The sequence below is a fragment of the Coregonus clupeaformis genome, chromosome 20, assembly GCF_020615455.1.
Source record: "Coregonus clupeaformis isolate EN_2021a chromosome 20, ASM2061545v1, whole genome shotgun sequence".
Taxonomy (NCBI): domain Eukaryota; kingdom Metazoa; phylum Chordata; class Actinopteri; order Salmoniformes; family Salmonidae; genus Coregonus; species Coregonus clupeaformis.
The window spans coordinates 18,284,932-18,311,108 of NC_059211.1; the positions used below are offsets into that span (position 1 = coordinate 18,284,932).

The following is a 26,177-nucleotide window of genomic DNA, read 5'->3' on the forward strand; positions in this document are numbered from 1 at the left end:
TGAAGGAAATGAAAGAGAACAAACTGGAACTGCAAGTGCAATTGTATTCTATCTATTTTGGAGGGAAATTAAAATTCAATAAATGCTGTTCCTTTTTTATTGAAATAATTTACTAGCCTTATAAAGGAACTCATTTAAATATGAATGAACTGACTTTATTAAACTTTCCTTGGGGGCAATTTTCACTTTTACGATTTGAACACCAGAAGAAGCCAAATTGAAAGTGTCCAAAGTTGATAACATAAATAAATCAATGTTTTATTTCACAGAAGGATTAGTAATTTCCTGAATTCCCAGCTCACTCGGTGATGTAATGTGATGAATACCTCGCGTCAGTCGTGCTCTCTCAGTCCCAACGGTTGGCTGAACTGCTATATAATGTGCGCAGAAGGGAGCCCAACAACACAAGCAGTGGCGTGAGTTCACCTATCGATAAATGCTCCTCTCACTCCGACATCCTTCCGTTTGAAGAGGTTTCTGAAATGGGCAAAAAATTGTTATTTTACTCCTTGTTATACACACAATTAGGCTACATTGCGAGAGCGAGGATTGCAAAAACATTTTTGCCAATGGATGAATCTCCATGGATTGAAAGGCAGCAATAGAAAATAATATCAAATGAATAGTTTGGTGTAATATTTGAAGAGTCGATATTATTTGTTAGTGGCTGTGCTATCCACTGGGGTTATGTCGATATTGACGCAGAATAACTTTCCTGTCTGACGTTCCCTCGTCTCAGCACCTCCGCTCGTGGACAGCGCAATGTGCCACCGCCTATAGCGCACATATAAGTTTCTGTCGAAGAGGTAGCCTACTGATGTTGGAGGGAACAACCGAAAATATGGACTGCACAGGTCTAAGTAGAGAAAGTGCTGGTTCCGCCAAGGCACCCAAACACTTGTGGCGACAACCAAGAACTCACATCCGAATCAAGCAGCGTTTTCACTCCGACACCGAGCGTTACCTGACTCGCAACAGAACTATGGAGAAGGATCGCCCTGGGCTGAAAAAGCCACGAATGTCGTGGCCATCCGCATTTAAACGGTAATTGTAATGCTTCATTATTAATTGTGTTTTAATTAGCCTTACTAACCTCTAGATCTCATTTTGCAAATGCCTTTTTGTCACTTCCAAAGTTGATAATAAATGAGAGGGATAAAAGTGCTCAATTGAATGGCGGTGTCTCAACAAGCAACTCCACTTAATTAGAATGTTAATATCCTCCCCACACTCTCCATTTTGTGTGAAGTAAAGTCAATCAGGATGCACTGATTTAGCTCTTAACACAGAATGGTATTGAGCTCATGCTGATTGAAGTGTGTGCATAATTCCAGAAAAAAGGAACTACCTCTTTGCCCAGACTGGACTCATTGGACAGACGTTTGGTATTTTACTTAAATCCTTGCACCTACAATAAGTATGATAAAGCACGCTTTCCACTGTGCTCAGAGGACACTTTCGGTATTGCAGTTTAGCTGAAGTAGAGCCCTAAAAGACAATTCCCATAGACAGCCCCATAGAGAAGTCCCAAAAATAAACTATATTTTTCACTTTTGTGCCATAATTATCCATTGGCTTATTCAAGTGATTGTCTTTGAGACCGATTTGTTTTCTGTCACTCACAGATGAAAATATGAACATTTTGTATTCATCCAATATCTGTCATGTTTCTGACATGATGAGGTCCTTGTTGCTTGCGCTGCTTCAGTGCGCACTGAGTGCTAGTGCGCAGGCGTTATCTGCTCTGTAAAGCAGATGGCAACCAGAAAAAACGGTGAACGTGAGTAGATTATGTTAAAAACAACGGTCTGCCATCTTGGAAGCTGTCTCCAGTTCATATATACCTCCAGTGCTTATACTTCAACAGTCTAGAAATCCAAAGGTTGTGTGTTCGAGTCCTATCTGGGCCAACTGTAGCATTTTAGCTAACCCTTACCCTAACCCTTATTCTAACCTTAACCCAATTCACCTAACCTTTATTGTATATTCTCCTAACCTTTGTCGTTAGTTCACCTAACCACCAACTTAAATTCAAAGGTTCAGGTTCAGGTTCTGTAATTATCTTTTGTTGTTTATGACGCAACAAGCAACCTGGTCTCAGAGAAAGATATATAATACTATAAGTCCCCCAAGATGTATGATCTTACAAATTGCCCTGAGGCCAGGTTGATTTGCCTTTCAAGGGTTCTCTCCATCCCTCTTGTCTGTCTGTCTGGAGATCAATGGTAGGCTGCTTAAATTGTCACGATGAGCTGAGACACTCCACCAAAAATGTTGGTGAGGTTCAGACCATTTTACACACAGACACGCACACATACACACACTGGTGTATGTGTGCGTGTGTGTAAAATTAAGTAATGAAAAAATAAAGAAGGCTGCACACTCCAAATGAAATATATATTTTTATATTTTTCCTTGGCTCAGTGTTCAACACCATAGTGCCCTCAAAGCTCATCACTAAGCTAAGGACCCTGGGACTAAACACCTCCCTCTGCAACTGTATCCTGGACTTCCTGACGGGCCGCCCCCAGGTGGTAAGGGTAGGTAACAACACATCCGCCACGCTGATCTTCAACACGGGGGCCCCTCAGGGATGCTTGCTCAGTCCACTCCTGTACTCCTGTTCACGCATGACTGCATGGCCAGGCACGACTCCAACACCATCATTAAGTTTGCCGATGACACAACAGTGGTTGGCCTGATCACCGACAACGACGAGACAGCCTATAGGGAGGAGGTCAGAGACCTGGCCGTGTGGTGCCAGGACAACAACCTCTCCCTCAACGTGATCAAGACAAAGGAGATGATTGCGGACTACAGGAAAAAGAAGAGGACCGAGCACGCCCCCATTCTCTTCGATGGGGCTGTAGTGGAGCAGGTTGAGAGCTTCAAGTTCCTTGGTGTCCACATCACCAACAAACTAACATGGTCCAAACACACCAAGACAGTCGTGAAGAGGGCACGACAAAACCTATTCCCCCTAAGGAGACGGAAAATAATTGCCATGGGTCCTCAGATCCTCAAAAGGTTTTACAGCTGCACCATCGAGCGCATCCTGACTGGTTGCATCACTGCCTGGTATGACAACTGCTCGGCCTCCGACCGCAAGGCACTACAGAGGGTAGTGTGTACGGCCCAGTACCTCACTGGGGCCAAGCTTCCTGCCATCCAGGACCTTTATACCAGGCGGTGTCAGAGGAAGGCCCTAAAAATTGTCAAAGACTCCAGCCACCCTAGTCATAGACTGTTCTTTCTGCTACCGCACGGCAAGCGGTACCAGAGTGCCACGTCTAGGTCCAAGAGGCTTCTAAACAGCTTCTACCCCCAAGCCATAAGACTCCTGAACATCTAATCCAGACTCCTGAACATCTAATCCAGTACCCCCACCCCCCACTTTAGTCACTTTAATAACTCTACCTACATGTATATATTACCTCAATTACCTCGACTATCTGGTGCCCCCGCACATTGACTCGGTACCGGTACCCCCTGTATATAGCCTCGCTATTGTTATTTTACTGCTGCTCTTTAGTTATTAGTTACTTTTATTTCTTATTATTTTCTATATTTTTTCTATTTTTATTTTATTTGGTATTCTTTCTTAAAACTGCATTGTTGGTTAAGGGCTTGTAAGTAAGCATTTCACTGTAAGGTCTACACCTGTTGTATTTGGTGCATGTGACAAATACAATTTGATTTGATTTGGTTTGCTGAGCATTTCCCCTGGAAAGACAGTGTGGCTAGGGATAGTTTGTGCTAGGAGAGCGTTGGCCTACTAAAGTGAGAGGATATTGCGAAGGGACCTTTCCCCTCTCTGTGGTCTCTGAGGTCATCTCAGTCTGCAGTCTAAGTTTGATCCTGGGGGAAATGTTTATTGTTGTTTGGTTGCTTTCATTAACTGTCTAGATATTGGACTAACCAGCGTGAGAGGGTGTTGTGCTGTGGCTGAATCCCTTTCTTCTTCAAGCCATATGTAGGCTAAAATTACATGGTCACTTTAAGATAAGATCAGACAATCATTAAAATCATTGACGTCATCACCCATCATCATCATCATCTTCTCCCGAGTGGCACAGCGTTCTAAGTCACTGCATCTCAGTGCTTGAGGCGTCACAACAGACCCCCTGGTTCGTTTCCAGGCTGTATCACAACCGGACGTGATTGGGAGTCCCATAGAGCAGCGCACAATTGGCCCAGCGTCGTCAGGGTTTGGCCGGTGTTTTTTTTAATAAATTTTTTTATTTTACCTTTATTTAACTAGGCAAGTCAGTTAAGAACAAATTCTTATTTACAATGACGGCCTACACCAGCCAAACCCGGACAACGCTGGGCCAATTGTGCGCCGCCCTATGGGACTCCCAATCACGACCGGTTGTGATACAGCCTGGAAACGAACCGGGTGGTCTGTAGTGACGCCTCAAGCACTGAGATGCAGTGCCTTAGACTGCTGCGTGTAGGCCGTCATTGTAAATAAGAATTTGTTCTTAACTGACTTGCCTAGTTAAATAAAGGTTAAATAAAAAATAAATAAAGTCTTCATCAATTGACATCAGATTGAAGTGTCATCTTCAACCCATTCAGCTGTAATTTCCTGTGATCTTTGTGACCCTGGCTGTTTGGGCTGGCAACATTTTGTACTGGGGTCAGTAATGGTTCATGATCGGGGCCTACCATAATAGCATCACAGTGTTTTCACTTCACAGTTCACCTCAGTGAAAAGAGTGGGATTATCCACTCTGGAGGCCCACCGCCATGAAAGGTGCCTACTGACTGCCGCTGACTGTTTGGCATTGAGGATAGTATGGCATTGAAATCACTGCAGGCTTCAGGTAGGAGTAGAGACGTGACTCACTCCCTTTATTCTGCCTCCCCGACACCTCGTATTTATGTATGAATGAATGCAGCTCTTCTCTATTGTCCCATGACATTTTTATCCCACACTGATGACTCAGTTCACATGCCCAAGGTAGAGAGAGATGAATGGACTGCTCCGTGGCTGAGGTGTGAGGGATGCTGCTGACTTTGCTGATGAAAACTGTGTTGTGTGTTTTTTTTTTTATGGTTCTGATTAGATAAGGCCCTAAGAACAGTATTTGATAGATGATTTGAGTGTGAGGTCATGCTTCTGGGAAGAGTGACCCATATGTGGCACTCATCTGTTTTTGAGGGATAATGGCTAAAGGTCTGTTAACTTCTTTGGAAAGGGGATATCAAGCCTCAGCTTTAAATCTAGCGGTGTATGATCTAACTAGCCAATGTTAACATTGAGCATAGAAAAGGTTTCAGTATGCAGGATTTGTGATATATTCGAGGATTTATAAAAAGCTTATGTTCTAATAAGGTGACCTGGAAATGCCAGCCGTTGCATTACTGATTTGGGTGTCCTGGTACATAGGGCTGGGAATTGCCAGGGACCTCACGATATGTATTGCGATTCTCATGATTCTGTATATATTGTGATTCGACACTGCGATTTTATAACGATTTGATATTCCAAACATATTGCTCACTATATGTCTGCTGCAGAGAGACAAGAGAGAGCATGAGAAAATTAGTTTTGATCAGTCATGGAAATAAAAGTGCTTAAAACATGTTGGCTCACTATTTAAAAAGAAGATGGAAAACAAGCTATAGGATGAAAAATACCGGCGTTCTGGACTTTTTATTTATTTTTACGAATAGATACTTTGACACAAATATCGATAGAATATTGTCCCAAAATAAATTGCGATTATGTAACTGTATCAGTTTTTCCCCCCATCACTACTGGTACATACACTGGTATTTGACATGAGCCTTGTATTATATATTTTTATACAACGGGTGGGTCTAATCCTGAATGCTGATTGGTTAAAACAGCATTCCAGCCGGTGTCTATTCCACAAGTTACCACCGGCTAAATCTACTCTGTTCCATCTCACTGCGCAATCCACTGTCTCATCAGCCCAGAGAGGCAATTTATAAACTTGATCGCCACTGGAAAAAGCATCTAGACATCATCTCCCATTTCTTTTAGACTAGCAATTGGTTTTCAATAGTGGAGATTTGTATAAACCTTGCGGTCTGTCTCTCTGACATTTGCAACATTGTTTCAATATTGAAATTCCATCTCCAGCTGTCCCATAGTAATGAACGTGTAGGAGTCGGGATGAGACGGACAGGCAGGCAGCGTATACATTTACATTACATTTTAGTCATTTAGCAGACGCTCTTATCCAGAGCGACTTACAGTTAGCGCATACATTATTTTATCGAACCCACAACCCTGGCGTTGCAAACGCCATGCTCTACCAACAAAGAAATATCAATAGAAAAAAGGTAAAACTAAACGAAATGCAGCTAGTTTGCAGTCTTTCCAGCTTCAGTTTGAAGTGATTGTGTTACTGTAGCTGTGTTGTTGGCTAGCTCCTCTGAACAACAGTGTCCTGACGAGAAAGCACATTTTCTATGCCAGGTGAAATCGCGCATTAATAGCTCATTCTTAGAATGTATCCAAATAAATGTCACTAGAAAACAGCTTAAACAAATGTAAATGCAGCTACTTTGCTGTTATTCTGGCTGCACTGTTCGACGTGACTGTAAGTTTGCCGTAGTTGGCTAGCTAGCAAGCAAGGGATAAGAACGTTGCCAGCCAGTATGGCAATAGAACATTTAGAACGAACGACTGGGTCACGTCCATAGATACAGAAGAAAAAGGGTTGCGTCTCTGGCAACAGAAAAAAGTATGAATACATTTTTAATGAAAATATGGCAATCATTATTTGAATATGTTGATAACCCATTGTATAAAAGTGATAAATAATGCCCTCGAAGCCGGTGTTTGGAGGATATATTGGCACGGTTTGCCGGCCCTTGACTTCGTCTCGGGCCTAACAACATCGTCTCGGGCCTAACAACACCCGTGCCAATATATCCTCCGAACACTGGCATTATCACTTAAAAATAATCATTGAAGAGTCGGTGGACTGAACACGTACCAATCAGTTCCCACCTCAGCACGTCCATTACCACACAATCACAGGGGGTTCAGAGAGAGTTCTGTTCAATCAGTGGGTTTGTTTGTCTCAGTACCATTTTGTGTGTGTGTGTGTGTGTGTGTGTATTAGGCTTGGGCGGTATACCGTATGCCCGGGTATTTTAAATGTAATTGAAAATGTAATTATGTAAACCCCCAAAGTAATTATTTATTATGAGAGGGCCATAAACAATAACTAGTAATGCTGCATAATCCAAGAAAGGTTAAAATCTCACCTTTCTGGTAAAAATAGTTAGTTTTGTAGTAGTCACTTTTAAGGACACAAGCTCAAGTACACAGTACAAATATGATACAAAATATGAAAATATGAAATAATTTATATTATGTATTTTCTATTCAACAAAACTGTATGAATAAGGCTTGAAATTACTTGTATGCTTTCTAAATAGAGCATAATCAAATGATAAAATGACTAACTATAAGATTTCACCTTCCTTATAACTGTAAAGTACATATTTGTATGTTTAGAGTGAAGAGAAAATGTGCATATTTTCTAAAAGTCTTGCTTGATCAAAACGTCTGCCCCCATCGCTGTGAACGTCTCACAGAGCTCTAGCTTGGCTTCCTGAACTCGTTAGGAACTCGCCTCTCATCTCATATTAATATTGTCCGTCTATGGCAAACAGAAAGTGTTTTTGTTTACAATCTATTAATTATTTTAGATTATTGGCTATAAATCGATCTCTGAATGTGCTACAGCGACGAAATCATTCTCTCCTGTTGCGCTACGATGTAAGGATTCCAGGCATATGTGTTGTTAGGGTTCAGCCAGGAGTTGATGGACAGTCGGAAGAGCGAATTAAATGGTAGGAGGGACATCCCAGCTTCAAGTGGTGTCAGATTTCACATCCTGCTTCACACAAGCAAAATAAACATACTCCTGTGTCCGTGAGAATCACGGCTACTGCTCAATGCAAGCCATTTTGATCTATGGTGTCCACAGATCGATTTACAGTGCATTCGGATAGTATTCAGACCTCTTCTCTTTTTGTTACGTTACAGCCTTATTCTAAAATGGATACAATCATTTTTTTCCCTCATCAATCTACACACAATACCCCATAATGACAAAGCGAAAACAGGTTTTTAGAAATGTTTGCAAATGTATTAAAAATAAAGAAAATAAATACATATTTTACATAAGTAGTCAGACCCTTTGCTATGAGACTTGAAATTGAGCTCAGGTGCATCCTGTTTCCATTTATCATCCTTGAGATGTTTCTACAACTTGATTGGAGTCCACCTGTGGTAAATTCAATTGATTGGACATGATTTGGAAAGGCACACACCTGTCTATATAAGGTCCCACAGTTGACAGTGCATGTCAGAGCAAAAACCAAGCCATGAGGTCGAAGGAATTGTCCGTAGAGCTCCGAGACAGGATTGTGTCAAGGCACAGATCTGGGGAAGGGGAGCATTGAAGGTCCCCAAGAACACAGTGGCCTTCATCATTCTTAAATGGAAGAAGATTGGAACTCTTCCTAGAGCTAGCCGCCCGGCCAAACTGAGCAAACTGAGCCTTGGTCAGTGCACTGTATAAGCAAAAATGTAGGTCGGACCCGGTACCAGAACCACGCAGGTCCCCACAATAGGGGACTTTACATCTAAGAGGTTTTAATATACCGATGCTATGATTTTTAATACTGTCCACAAAAATATTATTGCCACCATAATTATTGGCACCCTTGATGGAAAGAAATAGTGCCCCTTCTGTGCACTGCCGGTAATGCCGTATACCCCGGTATGGTACAGGAACGGTATGAAGGTATGACAATCTGCATACTGCCCAACCCTAGTGTGTATTGTGTGTGGATAACCCAGTGCTCTGGTGAGTTGGGATGAGATTTTTAGTGATGATTTCCTCAACAGGCATCTGGACCACATGGGATCTGTGGTGATTCATTGCTCTGCCATCGGGGCAGTGCTTAATTTGAGCCAGATCCTGCCGGAACAATATCTGGCACCTCTCAATTTTGGACTGTTTCGTTCCGGAACCCATTTGCCAGGATCCGGTACCTCTCGTGGCATGAAAAATTATTTTCACTGTTTACAATGTAAAAATTCGAATAAAATCAGAGTTAATTCAAGTTGCCTCCTCTATAATTGTCCTGCCCCCTAAAAAACATAAAATGAAAACGTCCCTGATATTCTAAGAATTGATTAGTGTTGGGCCGGCCCGGGTTTATGTTTTGCTCAACATTGTAGCCTATAGACCAACGCGTGGCCATTGCTGTGGTGAGAGAGATAAGCTCTCCTGTATCTCGAATGAGATTCACGTTCTATGATCTCGTTCCCTCTCTCTGCTCTAATAGACATGAGCCTGCAACTCTCATCCCTCCAGCGTTGCTGTTCATAATTGATTTCCTTATACAATCATAGCCACAAGAAGGGTGCTGGAGGTGCCGCAGCACCCCTGATTAATTGAAATACATTTGCCAAAGTCTGTTCAGAAAAAAAATGAAATAATTCAGAATAATACACCAGGAGCAGGCCTATAATTTACCCACAGAGGATCAATAGTTTATTTTATTTTTAAGTAACCTAGCTGTAGATTGTGTGTAGCCCAATCACAAGGCATGCCTACAGTCAGGAGCAAGCGGCAAGTCTGTCAGTGAACAGCATGCAGCCAAATCAGGCCTTTTGCAATATTTCAAATACAATCACGGGAAAACACAGGTTGGAAAGCAAATGGATTCTGCTGAAAAGAGAAGAATAATCTGTCTGTAGGCTGCAAAATATTTGATCAACTTCCAAATAGGCCTATTGAGCGAACAGCATTGTTTTACAAAGTAAAACATGAGAGAGATAGACTTTTGGCACAAGCGCATCGGCCATTGCCGGTGAGTGAGCTGCGCATCATTGGGTGAGTCAGAGAAACTGGAAAGTTTTTTTTTAGGACTATAACTTCCTCATATTGTACAATATGTGTGTCTCCACACACCTAGGCCTAGGCCAGTGCTTCTCAATTATTTTCTGTTACGCCCCCCCCTAGGAAGAAGTAAACATTTCGCGCCCCCCAACTTTCCACCGCGACTGTAAATAGTATCATTTGCCTATAAAATTGTTATAAGTACACCTCTGCATAACATTGTATCCTTATTAACATTAAAGAAAACAAAAAAAGAATAAAGAAAGAAATATAGATCAACTTACAACAAAGAATAACTTTATTAACATTGTTTTTTAGTCTGTAACAGAAAATACTTAATGAGGAAGTCAGGATTAATGGCTACAATGAGCACGTTTTGCAGTGCACAGCTTTTCGAAACGGGGTTTGAAGCATGATACTGCAACTCTCAGCTCCTGCTCAATGTTTAGCTGGGACCTGTACATGGTCTTCAGTGCAGCAACAGCAGAGAAGCCAGTCTCACAAAGATAAGATGTTTCAAAAGGAAGAAGAATGCCCATGGCCCTCTGCCCTAAGAGTGGATACTGCCTCTCTACACTCAGCCAGAATTCACTCAGTCTGTGATGTGAACCTCAGTCTCAATGTGGAGTCAGACGTCATATCAATAAACTGGTCCTCCTCTGCAGAGCTGAAACCAATTGGAGCTGGTGCATTGAAATGATCTCTCACCCAGTCATATTGGGAACTGTTTTCAGGGAAGTACTTTTTAAAGAATCCCATCAGTGATGAAATATGCTCTTTAATATATGGAATCACTGAGGTAGCATCATAGTCAGTAGTGTCAACAAAGTCATGCAGGTTCTCGAATCAATCAGTATTTCCTTCATCAAGTCACCTGCCCCACATTGCAAGCTTTCGAGTGAAAGAGCTGATCTTGTCTGTGACCTGAGGGAGGTGTTTATCTTTCCCTTGAAGCTGTAGATTTAGTTCATTTAGCTTTCCAAATATGTCACTCAGGTAGGCCAGTTTTGCCAGGAAGTTCTCATCACTAAATTTTTCTGCGAGGTCATACTTGTGCTCCTGCTCCGAAAACATTCTTATCTGCTCTCTGAGCTCAAAAACTCGGGACAAGACTTTTCCTCGTGACAGCCACCTTGCTTCACTGTGAAACAGCACAGCTTGATGTTCAGCTCCCATCTCCTCACAGATAGCAGAGAAGACTCTTGTTTTTAGTGGTCTGGTCTTTATAAAATTGACTACACCTACAATGTCAGTCATAACCTCACTTAATTCAGAGGAAAGGTGCCTTGATGCCAGTGCTTCTCTGTGTATAACACAGTGTGTCCACTCAGCATTAGGTGAGGCCTTCTTGATGAGTGCCCAAAGTTATTTTCTCATCCCTGCCATGGTCTGTGCACCATCACTGCAAACACCAATGCAGTTCTCCCACTTTAGCCCATTCTCAGTCAGGAAGCAGTCCAGCATTTTGAATAGCTCTTCAGCTGTGGCTCTGTCTCTGACATATTGACAAAAAAGTAGATCCTCACACAGGGAGTTTGTCATGTCAAAACGTACATAAGCGATAAACAAACAGTCTTTGTTGCTGTCAGTTGCTTCATCGAACTGTAAGGCAAAACGTTTGTCTTTGAGTTTATCTACCAGCTGTTCTTTAAGATCGTTAGCAATGTCATTTATACACGTCTGGCGACAGTGTCATTGGACAGAGGGATAGTTTTTATTTTTGCAGCACTTGCGTCATCCAGCATGACAGAGACCATGTCTAATGCTGCAGGCAGTATCAGCTCCTCTGCTATGGAGTTTATTTTTTTGTTGCACTGAGCAATTTGGTACGCCACCTTATATGATGCTAACAGTGCTCGCTGGTTTACTGAAGTAGCATTCACAAAGCGGGACGATTGTTGGCAATATTCGGCACGTTTTCGCTGAAAAAACTCAAGTGGCTTATCAGCGTGATTGGGGTGTAATGTCTTTAAGTGACGCCTTAATTTATTTGGCTTCATGCTGTCCGCTGCCAACATTTTTAGACACAGTAAACATACCGGTCTTTCCTCTTCTCCCACCGTAGTCACAGTGAAGCCAAGCGCTACATACGCTTCGTCATATTTCCTCGTCTTAGCTTTCGGGAGACTTACGTTTGTCTCATTATCTCCGTCTCTCTCCGCCTTTCTTTTCATCCCTGTTAAACATGTTTCCATGGTGTCTCTTAAGGGTTTGTTATCTGCACTTCATATCTCCTGCTCTGTGCTCTGTGCTCTTGTTCGGTGCAAAAAAAAAACGTTTCCCGGGGTCACACGCGCCCCCCCTGGCATCGCTCCGAGCCCCCCCAGGGGGGCGCGCCCCACTATTTGAGAAGGACTGGCCTAGGCTATTGATGGATTGAAGACAGGGTCAATTTTATTGATCTCAGTTGTCAGTAGCCTGTCATTTCAATAATTTGTGAGGTATTAAAAAAATATTCTGCTAAAGTCTCCAGTCATCTAAAATTATGTAGAATTTAATGAAATGCCTCAGAGTACCCCACAGGTCACCCCCCTCTCTGAGCACTTTTTGTTCCGGCACCTCCCAATTTACAAATCAAGCACTGTGTCGGGTGGAAGCCAGCCGGGCATTAGGGGATTAAGGAGGAAGCCTCGGCTCGATCACAAGCCAGATGAGTAGGAATGAAAGGAAGTCAAGTGCTCTGTCAGAGAGCGAGGTCACGATGTGAGGTAGAGTCATACTGATATTCTCGCTGGGTCCCAAAATGGCCCCTCTCACCAGAGCAGTTTCTCTACAAATACTGGCCTTAGGTGTCTCATGCATACCTTATTCCCCCCTCAGAAGTGGTCATCATCAGAGAGATCATTTCTCATTTGCTCTCCGATTCTCTCACTCATGGCAGGTTGGGAGTTTTTTCTGATGAGGTGCAAATTAGGTTTTAATCCTTGCACATTAAGCCCATTAAAATGGTATTTCTCAAAGCTTGATGAGGTTCTATGTTCATCCACTTTAAAACATGTTTTTGCATTTATATGAGTATTTGTGTAAGGGGCTTAGGGTCGTCTTGTCTTAAGCATTAGCACCGTTTGTCTTCTTCTTTACCCATGGCCATGGGAACGTTCCAGGTAATTATTGGATCCGAGACCCAATGCGTTGTTTATTTTTCTTATCTTCTTTCTGTTGGCTTTTGACGAAGCAGTGCAATCAAAATGCTAATGGATCAAGTTTAATTGTCTTTATGGACCTCTAGTGATTCAGATTTGTTTGGGGCTATTTGTTTCCCTGGGGTGGCAGCCTAGCATCATAGCATAGCAAAAAACCCTGTCTCTTCATTCTCACCCTGAGATTTGTGACGAGAGAAGACTGCAGAGTTGCCCTGAAGCTGTATAGAGATCCACATTCAATATTTACAGTGTTTACTCACTACCTACCAAGTTGTCCAATTGCTCATGGAAAAATCTGTACCTGGTAGGTATAGTGCTCTGGTCTTGTTTGTTTCTATTTTATGACTCAATATGTTATAGATACCTGTATTCAGATGACTTTTATATTGGTACTGTGATATAAATTGCTCTGCTTACAAGGATAACCAAGAACGACTCACAAGAAGGATACCTATCTTCAAGATGGGTCTGTCAAATATGAAACTAAAACATCCCTTCTTAATTGTCTCAACGAAGGCCAGGATTTGTTTTCCCCACCTTTCCAGCCAAATGACCATGGCCGTAGCTGTAAACATGCTAATTTCTAAGCCGGTGAGTCAGCCTGGTGTAATAGATTAGAAATTATCTTTGTGTCACCTGGACAACACCAGTGTCTCCATAGGGAAAAATATTGAACCTTTATTTAACTGAATTATCTCATTAGCAACAGAGACATGGACATGAGAGCAAAGCCTAGTCATCCTCCTCTTGTTGAGCCAAGTATTTCTGTTGGTGATTTCTTTGGAACGCGAAGCCGTCAGCCCGGCCAGGAGTGTGTGATGAATGCGAAATGGGGACCAGGCAGGATTATCAGTGAGCACCGTGTCGTGCTTGCATCAGCTAAAAGACCATGCTGTGATGAGTAGGGCCAGGAGTCCACAGGGAGCACTCGTGATTCTGGGGAAAGGAGGGGGGGGATGAGGACATTCTATATTAGAAGCTCACTTCAGAGCCAGGGGATGTTCTCCAACGACAGCAAACCATTAAGGTTTTTAAACAATATAATATCATTCTTAAACACTGCTTCCACCGGCAATGTAATTTTTTCATTAATTTTTTTTACACCAGATACAAACATACAGATACGAACAACAATTTACAGACGCACACAATCAACGACTACATCTGCCCAGACCCGCATGCTCACACCCCCATCTCTAGTGCCTGCATTGTTGTTTGCCACATGGCCTTAAATTGTCCAAATTAGTTTTTCTCGGGCACCCATGCTATTTCAATATTTCAATAATAAAAATGTTGATTATTCTATTGTGTTAATGATGGCGGATTGATTGATTTCCAAGTTTTTTGTATACGTTTTTTCAAAATGAGTGCTGAGAAGAGAATCGTCCAGCCCATTGGGTATCTCACTACACCCCCGCATGCCATTTCTTGAAACATTTGAAAGTAAGTTTACATTGTAGTACTTCTGACAGCCAAGTTCTAGCTCCGCCCATAACTTTTGGACTTTATAGCATTCCCAGAAAGCATGGATTAGGGAAGGGCTATTTTTTGTTTAATTTTTTTTGTTTAACTTGGGTCAAACGTTTCGGGTAGCCTTCCACGAGCTTCCCACAATAATTTGGGTGAATTTTGGCCCATTCCTCCTGACAGAGCTGGTGTAACTGAGTCAGGTTTGTAGGCCTCCTTGCTCGCACACGCTTTTTCAGTTCTGCCCACACATTTTCTATAGGATTGAGGACAGGGCTTTGTGATGGCCACTCCAATACCTTGACTTTGTTGTCCTTAAGCCATTTTGCCACAACTTTGGAAGTATGCTTGGGGTCATTGTCCATTTGGAAGACCCATTTGAGACCAAGCTTTAACTTCCTGACTGATGCCTTGAGATGTTGCTTCAATATATCCACATAATTTCCCTTCCTCATGATGCCATCTATTTTGTGAAGTGCACCAGTCCCTCCTGTAGCAAAGCACCCCCACAGCATGATGCTGCCACCCCTGTGCTTCACGGTTGGGATGGTGTTCTTCGGCTTGCAAGGCACCCCCTTTTTCCTCCAAACATAACGATGGTCATTATGGCCAAACAGTTCTATTTTTGTTTCATCAGACCAGAGGACATTTCTCCAAAAAGTACAATCTTTGTCCCCATGTGCAGTTGCAAACCATAGTCTGGCTTTTTTATGGCGGTTTTGGAGCAGTGGCTTCTTCCTTGCTGAGCGGCCTTTTAGGTTATGTCGATATAGGACTCGTTTTACTGTGGATATAGATACTTTTTTTTACCTGTTTCCTCCAGCATCTTCACAAGGTCCTTTGCTGTTGTTCTGGGATTAATTTGCACTTTTCGCACCAAAGAACGTTTATCTCTAGGAGACAGAACGCGTCTCCTTCCTGAGCGGTATGACGGCTGCGTGGTCCCATGGTGTTTATACTTGCGTACTATTGTTTGTACAGATGAACGTGGTACCTTCAGGCATTTGGAAATTGCTCCCAAGGATGAACCAGACTTGTGGAGGTCTACAATTTATTTTGATTTTCCCATGATGTCAAGCAAAGAGGCACTGAGTTTGAAGGTAGGCCTTGAAATACATCCACAGGTACACCTCCAATTGACTCAAATGATGTCAATTAGCCCATCAGAAGCTTCTAAAGCCATGACATCATTTTCTGGAATTTTCCAAGCTGTTTAAAGGCACAGTCAACTTAGTTTATGTAAACTTATGACCCACTGGAATTGTGATACAGTGAATTATAAGTGAAAATAATCTGTCTGTAAACAATTGTTAGAAAAATTACTTGTGTCATGCAGAAAGTAGATGTCCTAACCGGCTTGCCAAAACTATAGTTTGTTAACAAGAAATTTGTGGAGTGGTTGAAAAACGAGTTTTAATGACTCCAACCTAAGTGTATGTCAACTTTCAACTTCAACTGTATATACTGAGATCATGTGACAGATCATGTGACACTTAGAGTGCACACAGGTGGACTTTATTTAACTAATTATGTGACTTCTGAAAGTAATTGGTTGCACCAGATCTTATTTAGGGACTTCATAGCAAAGGGGTTGAATACATATTCACGCACCACTTTTCCGTAATTTTTTTTTTTCATTTCACTTCACCAATTTGGACTATTTTGTGCATTACATGAAATTCTAATAAAAATCCATTTAAATTACAGGTTGTAATGCAACAAAATAGGAAAAACGCCAAGGGGGATGAATACTTTTGCAAGGCACTGTAGTTATGTATTACAAAGAAATCCCTACATTTTGAGTTTTGAGAAGATTCTAGCCGCATATGTTTCAGTGCTTTTACAAGCCCATTATTGCTGCCCTTGCAGTGCAGTGACCTGCCCCAGAAGAGAGGAGATTGATTTTTGTAGACAGTTTTTAGGGCTGGTGTAGTCCGCTCTATCAGATACAAACATTTTGGGACAATTGCAGAAAGCTTTTAGTATAAACAAGACCCTGTCCAATACCATGCTCTGATAAAATATGTTTTGGGTCACAAACCCAACAATATTGATATGTCTGCTAATATTCCTGCACTCAGCACTATAATGTTTTTGTTGAAAATATTCTACACACATAGGTCTACTGTTCACATGCGTGCGCACGCACACACACACACACACAGCACACACGCTTCACAACAACAACAAATTGCATTTGTTTGACCTGTACCTTGTGACGTGAGGTCATGCTGATCCAATCTGCCTGCAAACAGAAGGACAAAATTACACAAACCCTACGGTTTAATATTTTCCTAGTATTTTACATATGTTCCATCCCGAGAATAAATCACTTTTCTCCCGGGTAACCTGGTATTTCCCGCCAAAACCGTAAGTGTCATTCTAAAGCATAAAAAGCATATAAATATGTCTGGATTGGATTCGAGCTTTCATCGGCATGAAAATTCAAGCCTGATGCTACCTGAGACAGATGAGCCCTACATTAAATACATTTTATGAGCCCTACATTTGACATTTTATGAGCCGAAGGCCAAAAAAGCCCAAATGATTGTGCCGTTATAGGCTACCGCACATTACGCAAGGCTGAAAAACATAAAAGCCCATAGATGTATGCTCTCTTGTGTAAATTAATGAAACAAGCTCCAGTAATCTTTGTATTATTGTATTGTACTGTAGTATATGAACTGGAATTACGCACCTCGTTCAAACCATCAAGCTGGGAGAGAACACGCAATGCTGATGCAGGACATCAAATCCATTTTTATTTTATTGGTCGAGTACACAGTTTAGAAGGTGTTATAGCGGTGCAGCAAAATGCTTATGTTACTAGTTCCTAACAATGCAGTCAAATGTCAAACAGCTCAAATGTAAAGAAAAATACAACATAATTAAGTCAAGAAATCAAGAACGGCGGAATGAATCTAATTAACAACCCAAATAGCACTGTAGCAGTATCAAAATGCAATATATACATACAGAATGTACTTTGAGGGAATATGTATAGCAATAGATATATTAGAGTGAGCTATATCAAGAATTCAGTATATAAATAAATACACGGTGTGTATAAACAAGTGTAACTAAAATACAATGTACAGTAGTAGAAATATTAGCATAAGCTATGTCGGGGATACAGTATTTAAATACACAGTGTGAAACGGGAGTGACCAATGTTTCAATAACATGGGACAGCAACATTGACTGTGAGTGTGTGTGGATGTGTGTGCATTCGTGAGAATGAGGTGTGTGTGTGATAGCTTGTGTGTGTGAGCATCACCTGGTAGACGGCTAGTGATGGCTGTTCAACAGTCTGATGGCCTGGTAATAGAAGTTGTTTTTTAGTTTCTCGGTCTTGGCTTTGATACACCGGTATTGTCTCCGTCTGTCGGACGGTAGCCGAGTGAACGGTCCGTGGCCCCCCCACCCCACCCCAACTCCCTCTTTTACGCTGCTGCTACTCTGTTTATTATTTATGCATAGTCACTTTAACTCTACCCACATGTACATATTACCTCAATTACCTCGACTAACCGGTGCCCCCACACATTGACTCTGTACTGGTACCCCCTGTATATAACCTCCCTGCTGTTATTTTATTTTACTGCTGCTCTTTAATTATTTGCTATTTTACTTATTTTTTTTCTTAAACTGCATTGTTGGTTAAGGGCTTGTAAGTTAACATTTCACTGTAATGTCTACACCTGTTGTATTTGGCGCATGTGGCAAATACAATTTTATTTGATTTGAGCTAATGAGATTATACATGCATTGAGAACTGCGCTCCATATGAGATGCACTGTCTGTCCCAACACTGAGCGTTGATGATTGATCATGCAGATAGTAGAGCAGAGAAGGCTGTAGAGAAGACAGATTTAGACGCATATCATTTAACAGTTCCATTTCACGTCATGCCGTTCATAGAAATAATTTACCGCTTTCTCGCGGTTATTTATCCTGGGAAACAGGAGTGGGTTTGGGCTGTGGCTTGTTTGCATAATTTGCACAGAAAGGATTTTCTCCACCAATCAAGCTGTAGAGTAGAACCGAGGAGATGACCCTATATCGAATAGAGACTGATAGATGATTATCTTTCACACTTCCAAACCTCAAATAACCTTAACTTCCAGTCCCATTCTGTAAACGATCTGTGAAAACTTGAGAGTACTTGGATGAATAATACAAAGACTCCCTTTCTCACCCATTTCCAGCACAGCATGACTCCTGGTAAATCACTTCAGAACCTACCTTTTTCAGTCAAGTCTCTCTCTGTCATCCCAGACAGACTGACACACTCGAGCTACTGGCAGGTATCCATTATCTGCACTGGGTCTCTTCTAACTGCTTTGAACACTGCTGCTACAGCTAACTCAAAGTGACCCTGTCTATTCTCTGCGAGAGGTAGCCAACACACATACACACACACACACACACACCAGAGTTGCATGGTTTAAGATGTAATTTGAGTTACCTTCAATATTACTGTATATTTTGGCCGCAGTCTAAGGCAATCTGACACAAGCTCAAAATCCAGAGAAAGGACAGAAGGAGGAACTGCTTTTAAACTGCTTTTAACCCAATGAGCCCCACCGTATCGCCTGCTCATTTTGGACTTCTAACCCCTTTTAACAATTGTGTGTTTGAGCTACAGGGTTATACCATTGGATTTGTCTGTTTCTTCTGAATCCGTAGAGACCAACCCTTAGTCTGTGTGATTAATGAGACAAGGGCGGATCCCGAAGGGGCCCGGGGCCGGGTATTTTATACAAAAACGTCTGTAGAGTCAAAATGGTTTGAGCTACAAACTATTAAAAGCTATCTATGAAATGCTGAGACTCTCACGAACACACACGTAACATGTTTTGCTCACAATCTACACAAGAGTCGTTAGAAGGTAAGGGGTTCTTCAACATAGAAGATCATTGGAAATCCCAGGGCATAGTGTATATAATACTGTAATAAGCTCATATAATTGCTGTCACAAACTCCACACAGTTGTCACTGACTAGTTGGATATTCATTTCCCAGTGAGAAAAAAATTATGTACTTACAGCATTAATATAAATACATTTTTGAGGTTTTTGCTGTGGTGGACTGCATTTCTTTATTGACATTTCTCAAAACTCATGAATGCAATTGTTTATGTTAAATTGTTTTATGTTCTACTTGTAGCCCTCCTTGTCCTGAAAATACAATGGTAAAACACTTCATTGTGAGCCTAAATATAAGGGCTGGACATAAATGAAAGTCAGATAAATGAAAAGCCGATTTTTTGCTGGGATCTCAGGACTGATATGGTTAACACTTCCAAATGTGTTTGTTTATTTATTGATGACAATTTGGCAACCTTTTTCTCTTCCTCTGTCTTCACCCTGAGACCAGACAAAGACTATGGTGGATACATCAAGCAACCACCTTTGTGAGAGTTAAAACAGCGTACAGATCGTTATTTCTCTTTGCTTTAACCTGCACCGTGGCATTCAGCTTCTATGAGATGAGCATGTCGAACCTCTATTCACTGAAAAGACCGACAACCTCATTCTCAGAGCCTTGAAGTAGCAGGAAATTCACGGAGGCATCTAAATGACACTGTCATTGTCAGCTGCTTGTTCTGGCATGTCTCAGAAATCATTTCAAACATGACCTTTATGCAAATCTCTAATCTTGCAGAGACATGCCACTCTAATCTTTTGTGTGTTTATATCTGTTTGGGTCATATGCAGTGCATATGTGTTCCCTTCGGACTAATGTATGCAAAAGACCAGCACTGGGCACTTTAATAATACCTATTTATTAACCCTATGTGAAGCACCAATGAAATTAAGTGGAAATGGTCTCCGCTTAGGGAAGCCATAATTAAGATGAATTTAAAGGTCCACTGCAGCAGTTTTATTTTATTTCAAACAGCTCTTACACTAAAAGTGCATTATCATAATTTTCACTATTTCACAGTAATATTCCAACCTCATAGTGTGGAAATATACAGTATATAAAACACAGGAAAGTCACGTTTTTGACTGCACCGTGAGGTTGGTTTAATTACTGTAGTTGGTGGATCATATAGTACGAGCAGATGTTATTTTCAGTGTCCATGCATGTGTAAATTAGCTTTGGGAATCGAAACCCACTATCCCTAGTGATCACACCTCATCCTGACAAACTGTGAAAGTACTATCAAGACGACCAAGGTACTTATTATTGGAGAGAGAATATGCCCGCACATTTTAATTCACAGGCAATAAAGATAAAACACCAGGTAAAAAACCTAGGTGTCATTTTAGATTCTGAACTCAATTTCGAATTAGGAAATCACATTAGGAATGTACCAAAATAGCTTTTTACCGCCTGAGGAACATTGCCAAGGTAGGGACGTTTCCATTTCAGGCTGATACAGAAATACTCATCCATGCTTTTATTACAAGCAGGCTTGACTACTGTAATGCTCTCCTGTCTGGTCTACCCAAGAAAGCCATTGGTCAACTGCAAAACATACAGAATACTGCAGCATGGGTACTGACCAAGACCAGATGGAGAGCACACATTACACCGGGTTTAAAGTCTCTGCACTGGCTGCCTGTGAGTTTTATAATTAATTTTAAGATTCTTCTATTGGTTTTTAAATCAATCCACGATTGTGCACTCCAAAACATATTTGACATGCTTTTGAGTTATGTACCCAGTAGGTCCCTCAGGTCCTCTGGCACTGGCCTTTTAACTATCCCAAAGCCTAGGACCAAGAGGCATGGAGAAGCAGCCTTTAGTTACTATGCCCCCAGCCTCTGGAATAGCCTGCCAGAGAACCTGAGGGGGGCCGAAACTGTGGACATATTTGAAAGAGATCTTAAAACACACCTTTTTAGCTATTATTTTCCTTTGGGTGCTTTTTTAGTCTTTCAGTTTTTATTGTTATTCTTTTGTTTTTCAATCAATCAATCAATCAATCAATCAATCAATCAATCAATCAATCAATCATTTTTGAATCAATTGTTTTTATCCTCTTATGTTTGTGTAGTCTATTTATGTTTTTATTTTCATTGTTTTTTAAATGTTTTTTTTCCTGTGAAGCGCATTGCCCTTGCATTCATGTCTGAAATGTGCTATATAAATAAAGCTTGATTTGATTTGATATTCCCCATTACCCAGTGTTGATATCATTTCTCACTTTCTCACATGCATATTTGCGCTTAACATTCTGTAATAACCTCAAATAAGAGGTTGTTATAAAGAAAATATTTTGGTTTATTTTCAATTGATAACTTATATTGTCTTTTTAAATGTATCTAAGGAAAATGCTTTTGACAGCAAGTTCACAGTTGATGAAATTACGTACACATTTATCTCTGTGTGTTTTTGTGTGTTGACTTCTTAACTTTTTTCACTGGATGTCTTGAGAAAGGTCATATAGCGATCGATGCATCAGCTTTGTTTTCTACAACCCCTGTCTCTTGTCTCTGTTGTACAAAACGAATAGTGCCAAAATATCAATTTCATTATGATTATATTCCTGGGACCTTGATTTTAAGGGTTTGCGGGCTAAATGCCATTTTCCAATTTGCTCCAATATAATGTGCCAGCCTTTGATTCTAGTCAGGAAATTATCTTGGCAGAGGCCAAGATGAATATTGTTTTGCATGAAAGATGAACTCTAAACATATTTTAGCGCCATATTGAGACATACAGTTTTTCACACTTGAGAAACTTGTTTTGCTTCATTGTCGTTGAGGAAGGTAATGTATTTTCTCTAGTTTGTTTTCCAGAGTTGGCTCAAATTATGATAGCATTTTACCTCCTCTAAAGTATACATATAGACATTTATCCCCCTGTAGCAGCACCTTCAAAAGATAGCTTTCTCACAGAAGATGCATGGAGGACCACCTCCACAGAATGACAAGTCTCTTTAATATCCCCTTGCTGTGCTTGCCTCAAACATGTTCCTCCCCAGAGGGAGTGGAGTAATTTTTATTGACTTTATTTTTTCAAGGGAGCCCAATTTTCAATGGTGTCCTGGGGACATAAAAGAAAAGATAAGATAAAACTACAAGATACAAGATAGAATAACAAGATAAAATAACAAGTACATTACATTAGAACATCACAAACATCACAGCCATCATAAACACGTTTTTAAAGTCAATCAATCAAAACAATTGCACACCTCGGTGAACTCATTTATCATCAGGGTTTTTAAAATGCCTTAGTGGCATCATGGAATCCAAATGTAATGAATATTACAGTGGGGGAAAAAAGTATTTAGTCAGCCACCAATTGTGCAAGTTCTCCCACTTAAAAAGATGAGAGAGGCCTGTAATTTTCATCATAGGTACACGTCAACTATGACAGACAAAATGAGAAAAAAAATCCAGAAAATCACATTGTAGGATTTTTTATGAATTTATTTGCAAATTATGGTGGAAAATAAGTATTTGGTCACCTACAAACAAGCAAGAGTTCTGGCTCTCACAGACCTGTAACTTCTTCTTTAAGAGGCTCCTCTGTCCTCCACTCGTTACCTGTATTAATGGCACCAGTTTGAACTTGTTATCAGTATAAAAGACACCTGTCCACAACCTCAAACAGTCACACTCCAAACTCCACTATGGCCAAGACCAAAGAGCTGTCAAAGGACACCAGAAACAAAATTGTAGACCTGCACCAGGCTGGGAAGACTGAATCTGCAATAGGTAAGCAGCTTGGTTTGAAGAAATCAACTGTGGGAGCAATTATTAGGAAATGGAAGACATACAAGACCACTGATAATCTCCCTCGATCTGGGGCTCCACGCAAGATCTCACCCCTTGGGGTCAAAATGATCACAAGAACGGTGAGCAAAAATCCCAGAACCACACGGGGGGACCTAGTGAATGACCTGCAGAGAGCTGGGACCAAAGTAACAAAGCTTACCATCAGTAACACACTACGCCACCAGGGACTCAAATCCTGCAGTGCCAGACGTGTCCTCTTGCTTAAGCAAGTACATGTCCAGGCTCGTCTGAAGTTTGCTAGAGTGCATTTGGATGATCCAGAAGAGGATTGGGAGAATGTCATATGGTCAGATGAAACCAAAATAGAACTTTTTGGTAAAAACTCAACTCATCGTGTTTGGAGGACAAAGAATGCTGAGTTGCATCCAAAGAACACCATACCTACTGTGAAGCATGGGGGTGGAAACATCATGCTTTGGGGCTGTTTTTCTGCAAAGGGACCAGGACGACTGATCCGTGTAAAGGAAAGAATGAATGGGGCCATGTATCGTGAGATTTTGAGTGAAAACCTCCTTCTATCAGCAAGGGCATTGAAGATGAAACGTGGCTGGGTCTTTCAGCATGACAATGATCCCAAACACACCGCCCGGGCAACGAAGGAGTGGCTTCGTAATAAGCATTTCAAGGTCCTGGAGTGGCCTAGCCAGTCTCCAGATCTCAACCCCATAGAAAATCTTTGGAGGGAGTTGAAAGTCCGTGTTGCCCAGCGACAGCCCCAAAACATCACTGCTCTAGAGGAGATCTGCATGGAGGAATGGGCCAAAATACCAGCAACAGTGTGTGAAAACCTTGTGAAGACTTACAGAAAACGTTTGACCTGTGTCATTGCCAACAAAGGGTATATAACAAAGTATTGAGAAACTTTTGTTATTGACCAAATACTTATTTTCCACCATAATTTGCAAAAAATCCTACAATGTGATTTTCAGGAAAAAAAATATCTCATTTTGTCTGTCATAGTTGACGTGTACCTATGATGAAAATTACAGGCCTCTCTCATCTTTTTAAGTGGGAGAACATGCACAATTGGTGGCTGACTAAATACTTTTTTCCCCCACTGTATCCTTAGCTCTAGCTGTCTTTTTGAATAAATACACACTTTTTGCTTTGAGGAGCTGTTGGTTGCCTAGGAGATGTTGCAGAGTGTAACAGACAATCAGGAGGATGTGATTATGCAGCATGTTGAAGGCTGCTATGGTGGTGCATGCCTGTGGTGTGGTGATGACATCCAATGCTCAACAGTGTCTTGTAACACACCACCTACTGAACTCAATAACCATACTTTACCAAACATATGCACTGGTGCTATGTTTGTGCTCATTGATAACAGAGAGAAATTAAAACCTTCATCAAAAAAGGTGAATATTAAGTGAATACCTTACTTGTCCTGATTCAAGATTCTCCAATGAGCATGCTTTTTAGTCCAGGAGTAGGTTAATCTGGCCCATATTTGATGGATAACCATTTCTTCGTGATGAAGCATTGGGTTTAAATAAAATCCCCACCTAACATAACAGGTGCACATTTTGTATCCACAATATGGCCCACTGACTCTTCCTCTTGTGAGCATATACCCATGCCAGGGACAGCCGTGCCAGGGCATGGCAGCTCTAGTCCATAGAGGCTTCTCTTTGCCGTCTCTGACTGACAGGCAGTGACACACAGACAGTTCTGCCCAAGTTCTTGTATTTTCCAAAGGAGATCTCCGTATTGCACCCACGCCTATACCCTTGGTTCCAAGAGAGGATTTTACTATTATTTGATTGTTCCATCTGGGCTTTTACCTTGAAAGTTCTGTGTTCTGTACTTGTTTACATTTGCTGCACTACATTCTGAGACCAATCTCTTCCACTCCTTGATCTTTCTAAGTTACTCTTTAGCTAACATACAGTGACTTCAGAAAGTATTCACATCCCTTGACTTATTCCACATTTTGTTGTGTTAGACTGAATTTTAAATGAAGTAAATTTAGATTTTTATTGTCATTGGCCTACACACAATACCTCATAATGTCAAAGTGGAATTATGTTTGTAGACATTTTTACAAATTAATTTAAAATGAAAAGCTGAAATGTCTTCAGTCAATAAGTATTCACCCCTTTGTTATGGCAAGCTTAAATACACTACATGTTCCAATTCATCCCAAAGGTGTTCGAGGGGGTTGAGGTCAGGGATCTGTGCAGGCCAGTCAAGTTCTTCCATACCAATCTTGACAAACCATTTCTATATGGACCTTGCTTTGTGCATGAGGGCATTGTCATGCTGAAACAGGAAAGGGCCTTCCCCAAACTGTTGCCACAAAGTTAGAAGCATAGAATAGTCTAGAATGTAATTGTATGCTGTAGCGTTAAGATTTCACTGGAACTAAGGGGCCTAGCCCGAACCATGAAAAACAGCCCCAGACCATCATTTCTCCTCCAATGCATTCGGGCAGGTAGCGTTCTACTATCATCTGGCAAAACCCAGATTCGTCCTTCAGACTGCCAGATGGTGAAGCGTGATTCATCACTCCAGAGAACGCGTTTCCACTGCTCCAGGGTCTAATGTCGGCAAGCTTTACACCACTCCAGCCGACGATTGGCATTGCGCATGGTGATCTTAGGCTTGTGCGCGGCTGCTCGGCCATGGAAACCCATTTAGGCGTTTCCACTTCACAATAACAGCACTTACCGTTGACCGGGACAGCTCTAGCAGGGCAGAAATTTGACAAACTGACTTGTTGGAAAGGTGGCATCCTATGACGGTGCCACGTTGAAAGTCACTGAGCTCTTCAGTAAGGCCATTATACTGCCAATGTTTGTCTATGGAGATTGCATGGCTGTGTGCTCGATTTTATACACCTGTCATTTTGGCTGAAATAGCTGAATCCACATACTTTTGGCCATGTAGTGTATGTTCAGGAG

The 26,177-nt window shown here is 41.3% G+C and overlaps 1 protein-coding gene across 1 annotated transcript in view; it reads left to right on the plus strand.

Annotated features, from left to right (window-relative positions):
- The first annotated feature begins 435 nt into the window (after positions 1 to 435).
- The window catches only part of LOC121533662 (cAMP-specific 3',5'-cyclic phosphodiesterase 4D), a 119,875-nt gene continuing 94,133 nt past the window's right edge, over positions 436 to 26,177 (plus strand). The window contains exon 1 of the mRNA XM_045205357.1: positions 436 to 1,044. Coding sequence (XP_045061292.1) covers positions 818 to 1,044 — 227 coding nt within the window. The 5' untranslated portion in view covers positions 436 to 817. The remainder of the gene's footprint in view (positions 1,045 to 26,177) is intronic.